Genomic DNA, 23,593 nt, shown 5'->3' with positions numbered 1-23,593 from the left:
CACACCATTATTGAACGTGCTGCTAAAAAAGTAAAACCTTTTGTAGGTCAAGAACAGTGGTTAGTAAAAATGCAGGAAATGGATATTATCACTCCTGATGTGAACGAAATAGTACAAACCAGAGGTGCTAGCAATATTGTTCCTCCCTCTAGATTAATTGAGGAAATTTGAGATCATTATATTTTTTATACTGTATTTTGTATTTTTGTACTTTTATATGGAAATGTATTTTATTCTGTGCCTTAGAAGTGTTCATGTATATAACAATTATGTTAATTTCTGTGTCTTTATGGGTTATGTTCATAGATTATGGATCTGATAATAACACTTCGTTACCATGAACTTGTACTCGGTTGAGTTTGTGTATCAAGAGTAACCCCATCCAAAAGCTTTACAAACTCTGGTGGAGTTGTTCAAGTTATGTGACCGATGTGTAAGTTGGTCATTAGGATGCTTTAAGAGGTATCTTATCTTCAAAGGAACTTTGCTCCTGCTTAGGGTTATTGAGTGCATGAGACTGAATGACATGAAGAGGTTGTTTGTAAGGAAAATAATCATAAGTGATTATACCCTTAATGAGGAGTGACTAGGTCTTAATTGAATTCAAGATCATTCTTACCTAGGTGTTTAACTTGGTAAGGTTATTAGGAGCCTATATCCAGCTGATAGATGGCTACTATTCATGACTTATAAAACTTGTTGTTAGATCTGTTTTCTACCCTAGATTTTGCAGTTAGTTGATAGTTCTTGATGAAAGAAAACCAATTTCCGTAGGGGTAAAGTGATGTAATGATAGAAATGCTTCATTTAACTGAATGGTAATTCCCTTGACGATTATCGGTCTTAATAAACGATTTGGTTTTCATCTCATCAAAATGTTATGTTAGCCACACGTAGTTGAGATGGTGTAGGATCGAGTGTGCATACGCAGAGGTAGAGAGACGTAACAAAGGAGTAGTTGTGTCTGCAGTCGAGAGTTTGTGATTGATCGCAAAAGGTAAACAAAGGCGCAGTTGTGTGAGCCTCGGGCGTAGCTGTGTGAGGTAAGCTCAGAGTGCACACTTCATGCCAACAGCGACCAGTGTAGAGGGGAAACGGTTTTGCTGCCCTTATTATTATGTGAATTTCTTACTTTCTCCCTTGTAAAAGGTAAGCACTTGTTTTAGTTATAATTGGTGTTTTAATAACACTTGATATTGTCTATTGTGGTTATCTTTTTAAATGTATCAAATAAAGTTACGATAATTTTGCCAGTATCGAAACTGCTTTAAGCTGTGCTTGAATGTGGTTGGAATTGTGCCACCAACCTTAAGTTAAGATGAGCAATATTATTCCAAGATTTGTGAAACTTTATTCTTGATTTGCCATGTTAACTGTGCAGCGTAAACAGTAAGTTAGGTAAAAGTACAGTAAAGCCTAGGCTACGAATTGCATGTCGTTTGACATAGGATCCCTGTCCTAAATGAAGACTTTGTGTTACAGGGTACCAGTTTGGAGTACCGGTCATGTACTAGCAATTGTAATAGTAAGAAAAAAAAAAAAAACAGGGAACCAGCCTTTCCTTCAACCTCCACTGCAAATGAAGATCCGTCCTTCTCCACAGCAAGAGTCAAATAACTTCAAGTCTGGGCTTATAGTATTAGCCTATACCTATGATGTACACGGTATTAGCCTATGCCAAGGTGGTTTGTTATAGATAGGCTAGCCAGGAATAAGTCGATAGTCCTAAATTGAATGGTGCCTCCAAACTTATTTAAGAACAATTGACAGAGGTAAGAGTTTGGTAAAAAGTAATGTGTGGAAAGCCATGACAGTGAGATATCACATAGTAACACGGGTATTATTATAGCTCCAGTCATGACAACAATGGATGTAGAGAAAAGACTGAAATTACAATTTTTTCATGCAGTTGCGGCAACAATATATTCGTATCATTATCTAAAGAACACAGACAGGCTAAATTATGAATTATCAGCCTATTACAAGGGAGAAGCATGTCATTTACGGGGTTTTATTAGTTATGGACGGGGAAAGCAAAGGGCCTCACAGTACATAAATACATCAGGTTTATCCTACGCTAAGCTGTGCTACTTACTTGACAACATCTAAGCAATATTGTGAAGTAGTAACAGGTTTTGTTTCCCGAGAAGATGCATACGTTCGCGTTAAAACAGATTTACTTGGACTGTCATATAAGTGTTTCAACTTAATGCATTTGCGAGAATTAAACATTTTTGAGACTGCAATCAAGACTGCAACAATGTTTACATATTAGCATGCATACCAACTCAACCTGGCTTGCGTCAAATCTTTCATAAAATTTCGCTAAATATTGGCAGTGCTGTAAATGGCTGGAGATTATATCTCGTGCTGGTAACTCCCGATGAACATACAGCAGTTGGATTTAAAACACAAGAAAGTCTCTAGGAACAAGAAGCCAATAGCTACACCAAGAGAAATACTGTCAAATTTGGCCATTATAATGTACAGTAGGCGTGCCTTCTGAACGATCATTTTGACAGCCTGAGTTTTGGTAGAGTTGTCACGCCTGGTTCCTCTGGCGAAAAATGGTGACCGAAATCACAGTTGTTTTATATCTAAAATTACATTAGGATGTATTATTGAATAATGTCTGTAATTTTATTTGCATATTAGAAGCGTGAAAAGACCGTGGAATTCGATAAAACGAGCCCACCATTTCCGCTTCTTTAGAAGAGTTTGGGCCTATTACAGATCACTTGTGATTTTGTGAAACATTATTGGAACATCATTTTCATTTAGGTGCAAATGGCGACTTCACATATAATAAGATGAGGTTTTCGAGAAAGGAAATTTCCAGCTTATTGCCGTTGTGTGGTGTGTTTGGCGCAGCTAAGTGATAGGAGGTTGAGTGGCGTTTTGTCATAATGGTGTGTAAAGATGAGGTGTGCCAGTGGTTCAAGAACAATGAGCCACATCACCGCCTCGAATTGCTCTGTGGCCTACTAAACATGTGTTTACCACTCGAGCTAAAGTTTATTAGTACATGTGTGGAAGACCTCGGTAAGAGGGACTTCCATGATCTCAGGGAAACAGAATGCAAAGCCAACAGCTCTGATGAAATATCCCAATTATCTACTGTGCTAGATGATAGGACGCGTAGCAAATTGATAGTGTGGATCGCTCTGCTGAGCCCAATGAATCATACGTGTTCGAGTCTCTTGTATAAGATTCTCGTCGAAGCCCAGCAGACCAACAACGGCACAGCCACGGAAACTGTCAATCATGTCAAGGAGCTACTCCTAATTTATACTATGGTGTTACACCACCCGGCCTTCACTTTCGAACAGAAGCGTTATATCGGAGAACTACACAGAGCCACAAAAACTCTGGAGAGGCAGCTCGATCCTCACCCAAAGGACGAGGCCCAGGAGGAACTCGTTCAAGTCTTGTCGCCGAGTTATTCCTCGGTAACTGATCAGGAGGTAAGGAATTCTTAACCCTAAACCGTATGTGTGTCAACAATTACTAGGCCACCATAGGATAGTTCATCTTCATAACTTCTTTATAAAGTATTTAATGGAGGTGGTCAATGAGGTAGTTTACTCTTTCTGTTCGTCAGACGACCCCTAGATTTTACACTCAAATATAATGGTTTGTTTAAATTATTAGCAAAAGTTTCCCTGTATAACCTTACTCAGCACTTCTCTCAAGAAGAATATGTACATGGTTGCTAGTTTGTAGAACCGCGGACCCCCGCCAATTAATCCTAGTTTAGGTAATGGGGTGGTGGGATTTGAGATGCATTAGCACCCTCCTTTAGGGATATGTCAACATAGAATAGCTTCATCTTGGATTCAGAAAAAATGAATGGTAGTGTGTATAATGTCGGCTCACCGAATTTTTGTCCGTCAAAATACTCGCTCGTCTAACACGAGTAGTACAACGTTTACTTGCTAGAACAGAAGAGAAATAAAATAATGTTTGTGAGCGTAGTGAAGATTAGTATATGTATTATTAGCTGAGTTAATTAACCAGTATATTTGTAGGTTAAGCAAAATATGGGTGGTGATGATGAGAAGTATTCTCGTTTTCTGTGGAAGGAAGTGGCCGGTGTGACGGTGTGAACGATCCCCCGGTCTCAGAATTCTCCTTGATAATCTGCGCATGCGCAAACATTATCGTTTGCCAGTGCATACGAGGTTGATGTTTTATTTTCCTGTAATGTTAGCGTGCGCAGCTCAACATCACCGCTTGCCAGTACATCCGAGCTTGATGTTTTATTTTCATGCAAGCGAAGCTAGCTAATGGCGGGAAAGAACCATTATACAATGTCAAGGAGAATTCTGAGACCGGGGGATCGGTCAGACCGTCACACCGGATAACCCGAGGATCTACATATGTACCTAAATTAGATAAAGCACCCGTTCTATTCCAGAGCTTATCTAGCTGCTGATCTAACATAACCTGTGTTTTACTAGATCCAGCACACTCGTAAATGTTCGCCTAAATTTGTCGTGTCATTGACGTGTGCTACCAGCAGCCTTCATCCAATTTTCAAGTCATCTAAGTCTACTGGTAGCCCTATCTTAACCAAGAACTAAATTAACAGAAGAGTTCGTAGATATGTGGACAGGTTGCCAGTTTCATCCGAGTTTCAACTTAACAAGAATTTCTGTGAAATAAATTTTCTTGTCATATCTTGAAACCTCAGATGATGATTCATACGACTGATTACTCGTAAATGGAATTTTATGTTGAAATAGTGTTCCCATGAAATTTCTTAATTTAAGAGGTCACTTTTCCCTGCCTCAGGCCTATAAGCAAGGACACAATCATCCAAGTCTGGTTAGGATTTTTCCAATTAATTTTATAACAACTAAAGCATAAAGGCACCTGTCTTCAAACTGTAGTTTTAGTTTATTACTAGACGAAATTGGTAAATTTATACCTGCATGTAGGATTGCAGATGGTTTGAAATTGAAGGATTGCAGATGGTTTGAAATTTCCTGTGATTTCTCCCATTCCATCTATTGCTCCAATTGACGTACAGTACATACCCTATGATTTATTGCATTGCAAAACTCATAATGTGTTCACTGTGCATAGCTCGCCAGGAAGGACAAGGACACTGATTGAGTAAGAGTAGTGAGTACTTTTAACTAGAACGTATTTTGTTAATCTCATTATATCTACAGCAAAAAGACAGACAGTTGGATGTGTCATAGCAAACTGGATTTTAATTCCCGATTTCTACAAACCCAGGAGACGCTTTTCTACTGACACGTCCTAAACCAAACCACAAAATACCATCGACTTGGTAAAGAGAAGATGTGCTGAAGCTGCTAGTTCAAGTATATTACTCTACTTAGACGATGTAGTTCTAGAATTTACAGTAAGGTTGCTTGAATGTTGAATATAGACAAGGTGGTTCGTTCTCCCTACTGAACATTTAAGTTATATAAGATTTCTCAAATTGCATGGTAAACATGTCTTTCTACTTTGGCAAATCATCTCTTACCAGTTCATTACTAATTTATGTTTGCTGTTAGGAGGTAATTCAAATGCACACAAGCAACAAAAACTTGAGGGGGGTGTCAACCTGTAACCAATCCATTCACGGATGACCTCTCATTCTTCTAAATGTTTAACCTTGCACCCTCAACTTCCTTAAAGTGATTAAGGAAAGTACATTCATACTTTTCTGACACCAGCGTCACTGAACAGTGCATGGGTAAAGTTATACTGCAAAATTTGGCTGTCGTGTTTAAGCTCGGCTTATGCCAAAAAGGGGGGGAAAGTCTCCAGCCACAATGTTCACAAGTTAATGTGAAATTCCTGAATATAAATATCAATTACATATTTTTATGCTCTACAGTACATTTATTTTGCGAGTAATGATTAAACTTCCTTGACAAAATTGCTATAAATAATATACAAAATGGAAAGTGTAGCACAAATTGATTAATGCACTTAATGTCTTGCAACTGTTTATGGATATCAGAAAATATATAACATGATTTACCAGATTATTATAAATAGAAAAAAATATCATTTATAGCATCCCTTGGGTAGGATTTGTGTGGACCCTGGGCCCAATTTTTGTTGACGTTTGATTATGGGCTGCGGAAGGCTACTAGAAGAATGTAGCCAAGTGACTTCTTCATTCCATTGATTCATTCCTACTGTGTCCCCTTATAGGCTAGCCTGTGCATATTCCAATCAGTATATTTTAGGTAGATCCTACCAATGCATTGACACCAGTAAACATTGAATCACCACCACCTTACTTCAATGTAATTTAGTGTACAGTAATGTCTTTGATCATCTGGGCTTTTTCTCTTAACCCCACACAACCAACTGACCTATAATGTCTTATTATTACTCGATGATTATTCAAGTATGTCGTAATAGCACATTGGTAAATATGTACCAGATTTTGAATATGGTGTGCTACAGTATATGTTGAGGGATAATGTAAGTCTGTGCAAGTCGACCTTCCACTGTGATTCATATGAGATAACCTGTTTGTTAATAACTACCAATACACAATATAAGGTGATCTGTAGTATAGTACTGTACTTATAACAATCACTTGATAATGGATATTTAGTGGATATTCAAAACCTTTCCATCAACCCTGCCATATCACTGTAATCGCTTATAGTGTTTTTAAAGGAGAACGAATGAAGATTTAAGTTGTGAAAAACAACATAGAAACTACTTTGAGTAATCATTTTTCTCATCAAAATTAAGTAAACTAATCCAGAACTTTGATAGGAACAGATAAAACTTAGATTGATTTTGAGCTATAAAATCATGTATGTACTGCATCTACACAAGAGTCAAAGATTAGAGTGAAATGAAGGACATGTACAGTACTGTACTGCTCATGTTAGGGAATACAGTACCCGAATCCAGTTAATTGTAGGTGAGATGTATAATGATAAAGTTTTGGGGATTTTGTAAAATACACCAGATAAAAGTTCTGTATACTTTATGATATTCACTATGCAGTATAGGCCTCTGTGCATCAGTATGCGGAAGTAGATAACTTGGATGTTAGTCTAAGCAAAACCATAAGAGATATGTATGGTAACCAGGGACTAATGCTGCTCAGTAAGCAGGAAAACATTAACTTCAAATGCTTTTAATTGTCATGGGGAAGTGATGTGCTGTACTGGAGAGTTGCGGTAGCGAAAACTTATGAAAACATGCTCTCAGTATGGTTCAATCTATAGTAGTAACATTCTGAAAAGGCCAAGTTTAAAAAGTTGAAAGAGGACAAAAGATTTTTTTAAATTTGAAAAATGAATGCAAAGTAAAGGTTGTGTTCCTAGTAAAGTAACTTAGTCTATTAAGAAATTATGTAATTTCAGTTTTCATCAAGCATTCAGTAAGGGGAAGTAGGGATGTTGCTTAAGTAATGAGGGATAAGCATCTCAGTGGGAAGAAATATCTCCAGAGGAGGGTAAACAAATTAATTTGTATGCCAAAGTTAGATAGGAGAAGCTTACATTTAAAGCAAGAGAAAATCCAATTTGTCTTTGCATTTGGGAGCAGCAGAAAGTAAATCAATTAAGAATATAGTAGGACATTTTAGGAACAGTAGTGAAGGATTGTACTTGAAAGTATTTCTCCAATATTCAGTAAGGGTTTTAAGGATGAAATAGGGAACTACAAGGCATATCAGACTGACAACAGTTCCCGAAAATATGTAGAGATGACGTAAGGCCTTATTTAGAATCAAATGATTTAATTTGTGGTTGCTGACTTATATTTCATAATGGAAGATCATGCTTAATAACAGACCGACCTATATTACAATATAGGTACTTGATATAAATAGATCTATAGGTAGACCATCGGCATTTCCTAAATACGGTAAATTGACAAAGTTCTGCATTCAAGGTTAAAGGCAAAGTATCTTGGATGAAATTTGATAGAAGACTGCCTATTGTCATGAACAAATTATCCGTACATGGGTGCAAACCTTTGTCGTTAAATAGGAGTGTGATTTTAGTGAAGGTGAAAACTTTGATTAGTCCAGCCGAAACTGTTCACAGACTAGGCTACCCAGATGGGAGGAGGAAGAAAGAGCAGAAGATAGATGGATGTTCTTCTAAAACCTAGTGTAACTCAGAATCCTCGATCAATGGCTACTGTCCCCTGAAAGGGCGTAAAGGTAGTTACAGCACCTGCTGACCTGCCACAATAGGTCCTATAGAAAAGGTGTTTAAAGACCTATGTGTCACATCTGATAAATAGTGAGTGGTGAATGTAGATTGGCGCTTCCAGACTCCAGCTCTTAAGACTTGGGAGACTGAGAAATTCTTCTTAGCCTAAACGCCAGCGAGGCAGCTACTCCCCTAACTTGATGGGCTTTGGGTTGAGCTGCCTCAGGGTCTCTGTGAATGGCTCTCGCAATAACTTTCTTGAGCCAGAAAGAGATGGTGTTGCGAGAGATTCTCTTCTTAACCTTGTTGGTACTGAGGAAGGGATGACGGAGGCGTGGTCTGAAAGGTCTGGTGCGCTTCAGGTATTTCCTTAGCGCCCTGACCGGGCATAGTAGTAATTAGTCAGTATCCTGAGTTGCCCTATTGAGGCTGGAAAATTGAAATTCTCTAAACCTCTCATCGGCAGATGAAGGATTCTGGGTTTTGGCCACAAAACTTGGCACGAAGTTGAGAGAGACTTCCCCTCCATCCTCTAGTATGGGTGACTTTGTAGGATAGACCGTGAAGTTCACTAACCCTTTTTGCCGAGGCCAGAGCTACTAGGAAGACGGTCTTAAGGGTGAGGAAGAAATCAGATACCTTATTTAAGGGCTCATATGGAGGCCCCTTTAAGGAGCGTAAGACCAGGGACACGTCCCAAGGTGGTGGTCTAATCTCCACTGGGGGGCAAGATCTCTCAAAACCTCGAATCAACAAGGCGATATCTTCTGAGGTGGGAAGGTCAACTCCTCTCAGTCTGCAGATGAGGCTTAAGGCTGAACGATAGCCCTTAATTGCCGAGACTGAAAAGAGTTTCTCCTCCCTGAGGTAAACTAGGAAGTCTGCCACTAAAGGAAGAGAGGGATCGAGTGGAGACACGCCTCGCCTTCTACACCAAGCTGCAAACACTTTCCATTTTGCTTGGTAGAGGTTTGTGGAAGATTGGCGCAGGTGCCTGGACATGTGTTCAGCCACCTTTCCTGAAAAGCCTCTGCATCTGAGGAGAGACTGGACAGCCTCCAGGCGTGAAGTTTCAGGAAGTGGATTCTCCCGTGGGGGATACCACTGTGGCTGTGTCAACAGACGGGGTTCTGGAGGTAGGAACCTCGGCACTTGAACCAGCAGGGAAAGGAGATCTGCGTACCACTCTCTGCTTGGCCAAGCCGGAGTTATTAGAGTTAGCTTGCAGTCCTTGGAGATCCGGATTTTGTTGATCACCTTTCTGAGCAGGCAAAAGGGAGGGAAGGCATAAGCGTCCAGGTTGTCCCAGGAGTGTTGGAGGGAGTCCTGGATCGCTGCCCGATGGCCTGGAACTGGGGACCCGTAGCGGGGAAGCTTCGCATTCAGAGAGGTGGCGAACAGATCTATTGTGGGTAAACCCCACAAATTTATTACTGTCTTCGCTACTCGAAGATCCAAAGACCATTCTCGACTCAGCACTTGGTGATGCCTGCTCAGCTGATCCGCCACGATGTTTCTCCAGCCCGGAATAAACCTGGCTGAAAGTGAAATGTTGTGGCTTTCTGCCCACTGGCAGATCTGGACTGCTAACAGACAGAGGTCTCTTGCCAGAGTACCCCCTTGTTTGTTGATGTACGAGACAGCTGTGGAGTTGTCGCTCATCAGAACCACCTCTCGTCCATGTAGATCTTCTACAAAGAATTTTAGGCCTTTCCAGTCAGCTAATAATTCTAGGTAGTTTATATGGAGAGACTTCTCTATTGGAGACCAAACTCCTGATGCTAATTTGGGGCCTAGGTGGGAACCCCATCCCCATAGCGACGCGTCCGGACGTGGGTTTTGGAGGGGAATGCCCTTTTGGGTGTTCTCTCTGGTCGACCACCAATGAAGATCTTGTAGCACCAGACTTGGGACCTCTACTGCCAAGAATGGGGAATCTGACTTTTGAGACCAATGGGTCTTCAGATGCCATTGGAGACTTCTGATTCTCGATCTCCTGCCTGGAACTAGTTTCTCCAGAGAGGCAAGATGGCCCAGAAGACATTGCCACGACTTGGCTGAAGGTGGTAGTGGAGACGAGATGGGTGATGGACTGATCCAGTCTCCGAAGCCTGTCTTCCTACGGAAACACTCTCCCTGCCTGGGTGTTGATGGACATACCCAGTTAGTTCAAGACTTGGGTCGGAGTTAAGCAAGACTTCTCTGCATTTACAAGGATCCCCAGATCCTTGCAAAGACTCAGAAGTCTTCTCAGATGATCCAGGGCTAGCTCCTTGGACGAGGCCAGGAGTAGCCAATTGTCCAGATATCTTAGCAGACGAATTCCATGTTTGTGCGCCCGCGAAGATAAGAGTTCGAAGATCTTCGTAAAGACCTGTGTGGCAGTCGAGAGGTCGAAGCATAGGACTTTGAACTCAAAGATTCGACCCTGTGCCAGGAAGCGTAGGAATTTCCGAGATGTGCGATGGATTGGCACTTGGAAATAAGCATCTCTCAATTCTACAGATGCCATGAAGTCTCCTGGGCGTACTGCTTGGGTGACAGAAGCCGCTGTCTCCATTTTAAATGGAGTCTGCTTCACGAACTGGTTCAGAGTCAAAACTATCTATTATTGGTCTCCAACCTCCCGAGGCTTTCTCTACCAGAAAGAGGCGACTGAAAAGCCCCGGGGAAGAGTCGGAGACCACTTGAATGGTGTCTTTTAGAAGCATGCTCTGTATCTCCCGAGCTAGGGCTTATTTCCGAGATGTGCGATGGATTGGCACTTGGAAATAAGCATCTCTCAAGTCTACAGATGCCATGAAGTCTCCTGGGCGTACTGCTTGGGTGACGGAAGCCGCTGTCTCCATTTTAAATGGAGTCTGCTTCACGAACTGGTTCAGAGTCAAAACTATCTATTATTGGTCTCCAACCTCCCGAGGCTTTCTCTACCAGAAAGAGGCGACTGAAAAACCCCGGGGAAGAGTCGGAGACCACTTGAATGGTGTCTTTTAGAAGCATGCTCTGTATCTCCCGAGCTAGGGCTTGCTGTTTCCCGGGATCCCGAGGGACCTGAGAGGACGAGATCGGGGGAGGAATTAGAGGAGGAGGAGAGTCTATGAAGGGAATGCGGTATCCCCAACGAAGCACCCTTATGGTCCATTGCATGGCCCCCATAGCTTTCCAACTCCTCCAATTCCCCTGCAGGCACCCCCTACGCATTGCGGGGGGCGGGGGGGGGGTGAGACCCTATTTCTGTCTAGGGTTCCTCCCTCTGCCTTTAGCCTTAGGAGGAGCCGACTTTCCTCTGCCCATAGGTTTGGGTGTAAAAAGAGGGGCGGCTGGGGTTCTTGGCTGGCAGTGGAGATGCAGTTGTTGCCTTGGGTTGTGGAGTTGGCTGCTGTTGCATTGGACGAAAGGAAGCAGCCTTTTGCATTGCAGTGTCCTGCGTCTCCTCCCTCCAAGTCTCTAAGGTGGAGGAGACTGCTTGTCTAGAGAGGAGGAGAGGTTATAGGAGATCAGAGTTCCTCAAATCAGATTTCTCAGATTTTCCGATGCTCCTATGCAGTCTGGAGACTACCGATTCCCTCCTTTTGAGAATCCCGTTGCCCCACATCGTTGCAGCCGTAGCAGTTTGAAAGTCCATTGTCTTGGCCCCAGCAGCCAGGACTTCCTGCAGAGACTGCATGGAATATTGGTTTGATAGGTCCTCGTGACTTGTAAGGTAGCCCACTGTGCCAGACCATGTGTCAAACCAGGATAGTGCCTCTAGAAGAGACATTGACGCTGCTTCCATTGTCGAGGCTTCTGCTGCGGTAAAGGAGACTGGAAGGGAAAAGAGTCTCTCTGCAGAGCAGCCAGGTGTAAGCCTTGCTGTGAGGGGATCAAGTGTCAGAGGCGAAGGGTTGGCATCTCTGACCTTGTAAAAGCGCCTTTGCCTCGAAAAAGGAAACCGCAGCATTTTATGGGATCCTTGAGACTTTCAAGGAATTCGTTTCCCCCGAGACCGCCTGCGAGACCTTCCTCATACGGCCTGCATAAAGTGTGAATAGACCAGGGAAGTTCGATTCTGGTCTTAAGGTTAGGTGGAGGACGACATAGTCTGTCTAAAGCTGGAGCGTCGGTATGACGAGGCGACAGTTGTAAATCTCCGAGACCTGAGATATTACACATCGTTCTTAGAGCCCTCAGATAGGCGGACTCTTAAGTCTTTTGATGGTAGTTCCTCAGAGGAATCCTCAGGTCACGCTAATTCCTCGTGAGGGAGGACAGTAGAAGCCCGAATGTCTGAAGGTAACGGCGAGGTAACATACTCCATTGCCAACAATCCAGAGGAAGGCTTAGCGCTGGTTGATGGAACTGCGCGCGCAAGATCCTGTCTGGAAGTTGAAGGTTTAAGCAAAGGCGACCGAATTAACGGTACTGTCTCAATAAGAGAATGCGTTGATCGGCGGCCTGGCCTTTCACCTCTGTTCTCGGCTGAAGAGGAGAAGGGCTGAACCTCTGCGTCTTCTTCCGAAGTTCTCGCGAAGCCCATATTTCGTAATTCATTAGAAAGTACGGGAATGGGTGCTGTTCTGTCTGAAACGCGAGGGCGCAGATATGTCCGGAGACTTGCGCGCTCGGAAGTTTGACGTACGGGAGCGCTCTCTCTCTGATGATACTAAGCGACGGCGAGAAGAAATGTTCTCTCTCGCCTTCCCAGCGCGAGCTGAGCTCCTCGTGAAGAAATATGAAGGAGAGGAATCGCGTTCAGAGTGTTATCTTCCCTTGGTTGCGCTCTGGGGACGAACAGATTTAACCTCGCCCCAACGGGAGCGCTTATTGCACTTGAGAGAACTCTCGTGAAGAAGAGCGTGAACGTCTCGTAGAGGTCTTCCTATAGCGCCTAGATGATTCCCCGCGAGAGAAAGATGATCGCAAAGCCGAACGATAGCGCGAGGAAGTATTCCTCTTATGTTTGCGACGAGAGCGCTTATCGTGTATCGGCGAGACATTTCGTGAAGAGATAGAAGGCGAGGAAGAACGAGAACGATGATGTCTCTTCCTACGTCGCCTCCCTCTCCGACGAGAACGTCTAGGCGAAGGAGAGCGAGCTCTCCTTTTCCTCTTCTCTCTCTCTCTCTTTCTCTCCTATTCTCTAAGGAGGACGAATACGACGAGGAGGAGGAGGAGGAGGAATCACGATGATCACGCTTGCGACGTTGTTTCGTCGTAATGCAAGCGAGGAGCGAAGTAGGCTCCGCAGGAGCTGATGTTATTACTTCCGCTGACACTTCAGCCGCCGCCGATTGAGCTGACGGGATATCGGCGAGGTCTGGAACTCCCGAGGGTTCCAAAACAGAAGGGACCTGAGGTAAAACTGTGCCTGCGAGGAACTGGTTCCACACCTCCACCGAATGAGAACCAGGAAGTCCAAGGGCAGGCCATACCGCTCGCACGTTATCTGGAATAGAAGCGGTAATAGAATTATTTCCGATGACGGACGAAACTATCCCACTGGTGGGGGGCAACTTGATTTGCCTGCCCCGGGGGAATGGGTGGTAAGTCAATGGTGCCGCTCTTCCTTGACTTCCCCCCGGAGGAAGGAGGCAAGGAAGAGTCTGAAGGAAGAGATCGAGGGTCAGAAGAAGAGGCCCGAGACTCCTTACCTTTCGACGGGGAACCTGGAGGTAACGAATCCTTCTTGGATTTTTTCTTCCTCTTCATGAACTTATCCCACTGCGTAGGCGACCATTCCTTACATACTTGGCGGGGGGAGCCTTCAGTACACCTATGACCTCTGCATGAGGATCCACCTCCGGTGGTGACATAAATGTGCCACAAGTTTTTAGAGGAATCCCGGGACACTTTCTCAAATTAAAGGACATCACATCCAATTAAAGAGAAAAAAGAAAAAGTTTATGAAAAAAACAAACTTAGAGAAAGGCTAGTCTGCCAGTCAAACAAAAGCGGGAGCAGTGGTGTTACCACTGCGACGGCTAGAATTCGATTGAAGGTACTCAGTAGCTACCGGCCGGCAGTCCCCCACCCCCAACAGGGGGATAACTACCGGCCCGGTCGTTAACGACCTTATGAAGGTTTTCTGCCGTATTTTCCTGCTCGCGCTAGAATATCTCCTATAGTAAAGAATGAGGGTTTGTATTTAGTGTAGGAACACATACAAATTATCTACGAATTTGTCATATACAGTATATGTATGTACAGTATATATATATACAGAGAACCTTCCCTTCCGACCTTTCTTCCTTGGACATCGGTCATCCAATTGGCGGATGTCCTTCCGAGTAACTCGGCCACCGCCGCATGGGAATCATCATCTTTTGGATACTCCTCCTCTCGGGTGTTATCGTCGCCTTCCCCTCCACGTGTTCTTAGAAGTAATCTGCTGGGGGAAGGGAGTGCGGCCCTTTCAGAACTTGACTTCGGTCTTGCTCTTTCTCTAGGTCAACGCCGCTCACTTAACGTGGGTGGCCAGCAGCTTTCCCGTTTACGGGTTAGGTTCCGCTTCCGAATGGCTTTCTTCATTAAGTGAAATTATAAGTTTGTATTTCAACTTCTCAGCTTTGTCTCCCACCCCCTTCCTGTCGGAGGTTTGAGTTGTTCTACAGTGTAGTTAATTTTCTCAGCTGAATTAATTAATAGTAATTCATGTTTTGTTACAGTTTTTATGCTACCGCTCTCCTTCTCCCATTGATGGCGGGCGGGGAAGGAAGTGCACAGTCCTTATTTTATGTCTGTTCTCTTGCTACACACTTTTTCTGTCCGTAGACTAGGTACAGTACTCCTCCCGAGGGAGTTTTTTGTTACATAATTTGTTTTATTTTTCCTCGGTTAGCGTTGTCATACTTCTTTGTTTTTTATTATTATTATTATTATTATTAGCTAAGCTAGTGATAGAAGTGCAGTATCGTTTGTTCATGTGGAATCTGCTCCTGATCAGCATGCCAACTTTGAGGATCTAGCTCCGTCTATGGTTTCTCAGGTACTGCTCGATGCAGACCTTCAACTTGAACAATGCTTGTTGATGGGAAGCAAAGAGTGCTGCCTGTAGGTCCGCATCCAGGGGTTAGACTACTTTCCATACCGAGGGAGAGTTATCCCCCCTAGGTGTTGGGTTGTCGTTCCTTCTGAGGGAGAATTTCCCTTCATCTTCTACATATAATCGCACTGATTGCTGTTGCTGCTTCTTTGCCAAAGACTATGCACCCCCCCCCCCATGCTGAGTCAGCTCTTCCGTCTGGGCTGAGCAATGTCTGAAGTGTCTCTCTCCTGCGAGTGATCCCCTCTTGTTCGGGAGAGAGACTACTTGCTGATCCTTCTGCCCGTTTAGGGGTTCGTCACTGTGGTCATTGACCCCATTGTACTCCTCCTCCGCTTTTCCTTAGAGGTGCTCCTTCACCTTTGGCGAAGACGCCTCTTCGGCTCTTCAGTCTCGTCGAAGCAGCTCTCCTCTTCCGAGGAGCCTTCTCGTCCTGATTCTACCGGGTCCCGACCTTCGCCTGTTTATACGGGCTATCCTGGTCATCGAAGAACCCCGGTTCGTGACACACCATTGAGGTCTCATTCGCGAGCCTCTCCTTGGGATGTTCGCCCTTCCAAAGGGCACATCCCATTTCCAGATCATCATTCGGCCGTTCGCCGACCAGCTGCTCCAACCTACTACAGCTCATCTTTCTCTAATCCTCGACCTCTAGTCTAGCCGATGGCAATCATCAGCTCGTCGATCTCCTGCGGATCCCCAGTCATCAACTCTCAGATTGCCAGTTCCTCTATCGCCGATCGCCAGCTCGTCTTTCTCTGATCGTTGACCTCCAGTCTCGCCGATCGCTGATCTCCAGCTTACCGATAGCCAATCGTCTGCTTGCTGATGGCTAGCTCGCCGATCACCAATCGCTGATTGCTAGCTCGCCGATCACCAATCGCTGATTGCTAGCTCCTCGATTGCTGATCACTAGTTCGCCAATCTCCAATCGCCAACTCTCTGATCATCAAACCTTACTGTTGCTCCTCTAATCATCCGTTTGTCGATCGCCAGAACTTCGAACGTCATCTCAGATCTCCGAGCGCCGATCGCCAATCTCTGGCTCGTCGATCGCCAAACCATACTGCTGTTCCTCAACAGCTTGTCTATTTTGCAGCGCTCCAATCGCCAGCTCATCGATTGCCAACTCGACAATTGCAAGTTCAATCATCGCTGATCGCAAGTCAGCGATTGCCGATTGTCTGCTCATGGTTTCGTTAATCCTCAATCTCTAGCTCGCCGATCACAGATTGCCAATAGTTATTTTGCTGATTTCCTATCGCCTGTGACCTCAGACTCCTCGCCATCTGCTCGTCAACGAACTCCGGTTCGTGAATCTCCAGCTAGTCAGCCACCCAGTCGCTCATCCTTCGATGACCTGTCGGCATGCGGCCATTCAACAATGGTTAGCTGCTCGCGGACTTATCTAGTGGTTCACCTGAGTACTCAACCTACGGTTTTCCGTTCACCTTCGGCTCTGACCGCCAACTCGCCGATCGCCAAATCAACCCGCCAATCGATGGCAGATCACCGCTCGCCAGCTGACCAGGCAGCCTTCGACTGCTCGTCAGTCACCATCCATTCGCTGTTTGCCAAGGGTAAGCTATTCGCCGCTCACTAACGGTTAGTTGCTTGCCTACGGTTGTATGCTCGCCAACAGTTAGCCATTTGCCGCTTCCCTACGGTTCGCTGCTCCTCTTCAGCTCTCTGAAAGCCAATTCGCCAATCGCCAGTCACCCTCTGCCCGTCGTTCCCCAGAAAGATTGGAAGGCAAACAACACAGCTCCTCGCTGCTCGCCTTCCGCCATCGCGCCGATCCAGTAAACAATCGGTGGTCCTCATCAGCAGTTCGTCGACAGGTGACTACTCGCGAGCACTCTTCGACTGCACAGCTGCCATGAAAACCAGCCCTTGACCATCGTCAACGTTCACCAGAACGGCTCCGTTCTAAGAAGCAGCATCACCCCCGTCAGGGCGTCCAAGGTAAGGGTAAGCGTTGCCTTGCCCATTTCTCCATCAGTTTAGGCTGATTTCTCTTGAAGGGAAGAGTACATATCTTCCTCTTTCCAGCCTTCGCTCATTAAGGAAGTCCCGAGAGATCGCAGAGTAGTCTCGAAACCCGGGGAGGATTCCATCCTTTTCTTTATGGGTAACCAACAGAAGCCAATAAGGCAAAAACACTTGAACCTTCAGTGCTAGAAGTCTTCTCTTCTCTGATTAATGAGTCTAGGGATTATTTCAAAAGTCCTCATCGAGGACTACAATATCGCAGAGGGAGCCAAGCAGTCCACATCTGGCCTCTTCGAGATCGACAAAACTGGACTACAGTAGTGGACAACTTGGTGTTTAAAAAGCCCTTTCCTCCCGAGGAGAGAGAAGGCAGCTCGGCATCGAACCCTGGACAACCCCATGATATGTTCAGGGTATCAGGTCCCATTCATTCATCATTCCTTCCACTTGTCAAGACCCCAGCGTCATCAATGACCTCAGGACTTCATGTGCACGCTGGACCTAAATGATGCATACTTTCAGATCCCAATCCATCCATCTTCAAGGAAGTGTCTGAGATTCAGTCTAGATGACAAGAAATACCAGTTGAAGGTGCCGTGCTTCAGTCTCTCCACAGCACCCTAGGTCCTCATGAGAGTGTTTGCTGTAGTGTCAGTCTGGTCTCATAAAGTCGGCATCCGTCTCCTACGTTTCCTGGACGACTAGCTAATTCTAGCAGACTCGATGGCTACCCTTCATCAGCATCAAGACAAACTTCTGAGGCTTTGCCAAGATCTGGGGGTCATGGTAAACCTCGAGAAGTCATCCCTGCTTCCCACTCAAAGTCTGGTATACCAAGGAATGATAATAGACACCAACCTCCACAAAGCTTTCCCATCAGATGACAGGTAGTGAGACTGAGGAAGCACGAGACCTTTTCTCAGACGAGAAAACCTCCCAGCCCAGAGGGGACTATGTCCCCTCAGACATCCATCATCTCTGACCTGTCTTGTTCTCAACGGCTGCCTCAGGATACGATCCCTTCAATGACAGCTGAAGTCCCAGTGGAATCAGGCCTTCGATTCCCCAGACATATTCCACTCACGGGACCAGAGGAACGGACGGATCTCGATTGGTGGGTGGCAGACGAGAATCTGCTGAGGGGTGTCATTCTTCTCGTCCTTCCCCCGGACTTGATGCTGTTTTCCTATGCATCAAAAGATGGGTGTGGGACCCATGTGCTGCATCACATGACCTCAGGACTTTGGTCAGAGTTCAAGAAGTACCTTCACATAAATCTCTTGGAGATGAAGGTCATCTACCTGGCCCTTCAAAAGTTCCATCAGTTACTGGCATGTCACTTAGTGGTGGTAATGAGCGACACCACAGTAGTGGCTTACACCAACAAGCCAGGTGGTACTTTTTTGCATCCCCTATCCCATCTGGCAGTAGAGATACTGAGCTGGACAGAAGTCCACTTGGTCTCACTATCAGCTCGCTTCATTCCCGGGAAAAGGAATGTGCTTGCCGACAACCTGAGCAGAGCAACTCAGGTAGTGAGTACCAAATGGTCTTTGGATTATCTAGTAGCTAACAAAGTCCTCACTTTGTGAGTTTCTCCGACTGTGGATCTCTTCGTAATGTCCCAGAACTTCAGGCTCACGTTATACTGCTCTGCAGTCCCAGACCTCGAGGCTCTCGGGCAAGATGCATTCCAGCAACGACAGGACAACATCGACGTTTACGCCTTTCCCCGTTCTGTCTGATGAGTACTTAACAAGGCCACAACATTGGTCAACTTCTCAATGACTCATAACTCCGCTATGGCATCACACAGAGTAGTTTCCATACCTTCTGCAGCTTCTGTCGGAACTTCCGAGAGAATTTCCTCCTCGACACGATCTACTCAGACAGCCACATGCCAACATATTCCACAAAAGAGTAGCTTTGCTACGGCTTCACGCCTGGAGACTATCCAGCATCTCCTCACCCAGAAAGGATTTTCACAACAAGTTCCAAAGAGGATGCCTGGATATCTGTGAAAAATCGTTAGCATCAGTCTACCAGGTGAAGTGTTACGTCTTCAGTGGTTGATGTCGTAGAAAGGGTATCTCTCCACTCGATGCCACTATTCCAGCAATACCAGAGTTCTTTGTGTATTTGCTGTAGGAAATACGCCTTTCAGTTTCGGCAGTAAAAGGCTATCGCTCAGTCTTTAGTCTTCCCTTTAAACTGAAAGGAGCGGACATTGCCTCATCCCTGGAATTTTCCCTCCTCATACGGAGTTACGAACTTACCTGTCCTCAGTCTTAAGGGAGACCTCCTTGGAACGTGGTTCGGGTTCTTCGGTCCCTTAAGAGCCCGCACTATGAACCATTACGCCAAGCAACAGATTGCCACCTTACAATGAAGAAGGTGTTTGTACTCGCCTGGGCTTCAGCTAAACAAGTCAACGAGCTGCATGATCTCTTGTATGACATCACCCATTGAGGGGGATGGGGAGAGGTAAGCTTCAGCTTCGTCCCTGAGTTTGTTGTCAAGACTCAGAATCCGAGGGTTTCGGATCTTAGATTTGATGCCTTCTGGATAACGAGTCTCCGCTCTTTAACCGACAACCCAGATCATCTGTTACTATGCCCAGTAAGAAGTTTGAGGGGCTACCTCAAGAAAACTGCAGCAGCTCAACCCCGAGTGCCCTCGCTCTTCTTCAGCATAGGTAAAAATAAGCGGAGGATCACAAAAAAAAACATTTTTGCTTGGATTCTCAGGGTCATTGACCATGCTCTGAATCCAGATCCTCCTCCAACACATCAACCCAAAGCGCACGATGTCAAGGGCATAGCTACATCCCTGGCCTTCAAAAGAAATACTCTGTGACGCAGGTTCTGCAAGCGGCGTGTGGAAATGTTAAATGACTTTCACCGCTCATTACCTGCAAGACGTAACCCACAGGAGAGACTATATTTTATCGATCTTGTGGTGGCTGCACAACAGCTGGTTTAGTACCTCAAGCTCCTTATTGGACCAGTAGCAGAGGGTTGAGGGCATTGGTTACCTGGTGTTAGTCTGAGTGAATGTAAAGGATTGTCTGGCTCATTTCCTTTCTGCATCCTCCTCTCTCTTGGGGAAATTAGCATCCTGGGTCCTCTGCACAAGCTGGCCTCAACCACTGCAGGTAAATCATTGCTCCCTTGTGTGATCTAGTATTGTATCAATACTGTTACGTCCCCATACCCTGGTGAGGTAGTATTGGGAATGTCTTGGTCAACTCTCTTAATTCCTACAGACTCGGATAACTTATACTTTGGCAGTACAGTGCTGACTGTGCGTAGCAAGGTTTAGCGTGGTGTTTGGGTTCTCTAATTTTTTTGTACTAACCTACATAAAAAAAGGAAACCCCAGGTAAAGCCAAAAAGCCAGTTGTTCCGTAACTAGAATACAAACCACGATATTTATTAGGGGTTATACAGTACTTACGGCGGAGCTGAAATGACGAGCCATTAAAATTTAGCGAGGGTTAACTACCCACACCGCTAGTTAGCGGGGCTAGGGCGGTTAGCTTGCTACCACTCCCGTTCACACACCTGTGATTTAGTCACTTTACTTTTGGCTCAGATGGATAGCGGTTGTTTCTGCTCTTTCTCCTCGCTTATTTTGAACTGCCATTAATTCTTATCCTTTTAACTTATTTTCTTATACATACATATATATGTATATGTATGTATGTACGTACATACATACATACTGTATATATATATATATATGTGTGTATATATATATATATATATATATATATATATATATATATATATATATATATATATATATATATATATATATATATATATATATATATATATATATATATATATATATATATATATATATATATATATATATATATGAACATATATCACAAGCACACGTGATTTTAATTAATGTAAATATCACCCACGAATGGCATTTAATACCGAATTCTATCTTGGGAATATATATCCACTTGATAGCCCAGTCGTTAGGGTCCCTGCCAGCATGGTCTCTAGCCGTACAGGTGGTGGTTCGAATCCCCACCCGGCCAGAAACTGTTACCATAAAATGAATTCCAAGTTGATATATATTCCCAAGATAGAATTCGGTATTAAATGCCATTCGTGGGTGATATTTACATTAATTAAAATCACGTGTGCTTGTGATATATGTTCATTAAAATAACCACGTGTTGCAAACTCACGATTCAGCTATCATGGTGGAGATGGGTTTATTTCAAGTCTATGAACAGATTCCTGAATTCGACAGGAATATGTAGGGGGACTTGTCATAAACTTTTAGTCTCTCTTGATAGCCCAGTCGTTAGGGTCCCTGCCAGCATGGTCTCTAGCCGTACAGGTGGTGGTTCGAATCACCACCCGGCCAGAAACTGTTACCATAAAATGAATTCCAAGTGGATATATATTCCCAAGATAGAATTCGGTATTAAATGCCATTCGTGGGTGATATTTACATATATATATATATTATATATATATATATATATATATATATATATATATATATATATATATATATATAGTATACCGTATTTTCCGTGTCATAAGACGCACCTTTTTTCCTGAAAAATTACCCCAAAAATCACACTGCATCTTAACACTAAAAAAAATTTGTATAGGGAAGTTTGACAACCCTCAAACACCCAACTAATCACTTACAAATACTCACTCAACAGACATAAAATATAAACCACCAATTATCATTCATATGTAATAAAAAAAAAATCAATATCATGCTCCATTTGATTATAGTGCAATAGCAAGTTATTTGTTTTGCTAATCAGCTGATGACTCACTAACTTCCTTCTACAAGCAAACAACTGTGTAGTGGTCTCCTAGCAGACGATGCTATTACAGTACATATTACTGTAGTTGTTTATGCAGTATATATCTATTTTCTCATTTTTATATTTTTTAATAAAGCAATATTTTGATAATGAATTTGTTGCCTGAGTTCCGAAATAATGCAAACAAACATTTGCTGAATACACCTTGGAAAAAAAACATTTCACTGTTAGTTGAGTGCAGTGTTACCAAATTAGCAGAAAACTAGAGCTAGAGTCACATACAGTAGCAATAGTAGTCCACCTAGAGGAATTTCTAGACTTTTTTGATCACTAATTAAGTTTGTGAGAAAATATGTAGGCTATATGATAAATTTGGAAAATACTACTGGAATTTTACTTCTTTACCAAAAGTTTATTAACATCTGGCAACACTGCTTTTATGTAAACAACACTTGGAACACTAAACGAATAGTTGTTGTGGCAACTACGACTGATTTCAGTGGTTTATTTTATTAATATGTAAATAAATTGGGATAACTGGTGTTCAACTAATTAATATTATCTTAAGCATTTGCCAATATACCTAAAATACGAAAATTTACTGTGCTAGACAAAATCTCACTAGAGTTTCGGACCAGGAATTGCTGCTAGGAATTGTAAAATCTCAATTTTTTTTCCCAAAAATGCTTTGCTAATTTAAGGGTGCGTCTTACCACTTGTAGCGTCTTATCACACGGGAAATACGGTATATATATATATATATATATATATATATATATATATATATATATATATATATATATATATATATACTGTATATATATATGTGTGTGTGTATAGATAGATGATAAGTTTCCTTTTCAGTGTTTGTGCAGTGCGGGTGATACATGTACGACAATGACACTTGGGTACATTAACACTGGAACACGGCCAGCACAGTTCCACTTCATGGGGAACGACCTCTCCCTCTCTGGTCCATCGGTCTTCCCGTCAGCATATAACCGTTGACTAGGCCGCCACAGGGGAGTCGTCATCGCCTGGACCCTCTTCGTTCAACTATTGTCTTTGCCTTTTCTCTTTTCCTACAGGAAACAGGGATTACTGAGCAAAGGGAATGTAGCCTCTCAGAGATTGATTACGGTCTTTCTCTTCTTAAGGTCGTTCACCTTTCAACAACAGTGTACTAATGCGAAGATTATTATTATTATTATTATTATTATTACAGTTACAACGCTTCTCCCGTGGATATCGATTGGGGAAGGAAGGGCCCAATACTTATGTTGTTCCCTCGGGGTTCCCCCCTAGGGAATTTTATGTTAAATATTTAATTTTATTTTTTCCCAGTTAACTATGCAGGTTTTTTCTTCATTCGACTAAGAGTACCGACGAAGCAGAGCTGTTCTGTTCATGCCTGGGAAATCTGCTGTTTCTGCCGTCCCTCAGAGGACATTGTCTTGGGCGTCATCCCTTCTCTTAGAAGTACGCCTGTGACAACATGACCAGCACTTCAGCTCATCTTAGAACGCTAACCGGGAGGTTCACCTCCAGGGGTTGGATAACTTTCCCTTCCGAGGGAAAGTTTCCTCCCCAGGTGTGAGGTGGTTTCTCCCT

The 23,593-nt window shown here is 43.7% G+C and overlaps 1 protein-coding gene across 1 annotated transcript in view; it reads left to right on the top strand.

Annotated features, from left to right (window-relative positions):
- Window positions 1-2,051: 2,051 nt before the first annotated feature.
- The window catches only part of LOC137654010 (uncharacterized), a 107,065-nt gene continuing 85,523 nt past the window's right edge, over window positions 2,052-23,593 (top strand). The window contains exon 1 of the mRNA XM_068387644.1: window positions 2,052-3,464. Within this exon, the coding sequence (XP_068243745.1) occupies window positions 2,907-3,464 (558 nt within the window). The 5' untranslated portion in view covers window positions 2,052-2,906. The remainder of the gene's footprint in view (window positions 3,465-23,593) is intronic.

The sequence above is a fragment of the Palaemon carinicauda genome, chromosome 15, assembly GCF_036898095.1.
Source record: "Palaemon carinicauda isolate YSFRI2023 chromosome 15, ASM3689809v2, whole genome shotgun sequence".
Lineage (NCBI taxonomy): Eukaryota > Metazoa > Arthropoda > Malacostraca > Decapoda > Palaemonidae > Palaemon > Palaemon carinicauda.
Note: the sequence above shows the minus strand (reverse complement) of the source record. Positions and strands in the feature narration are given on the sequence as shown.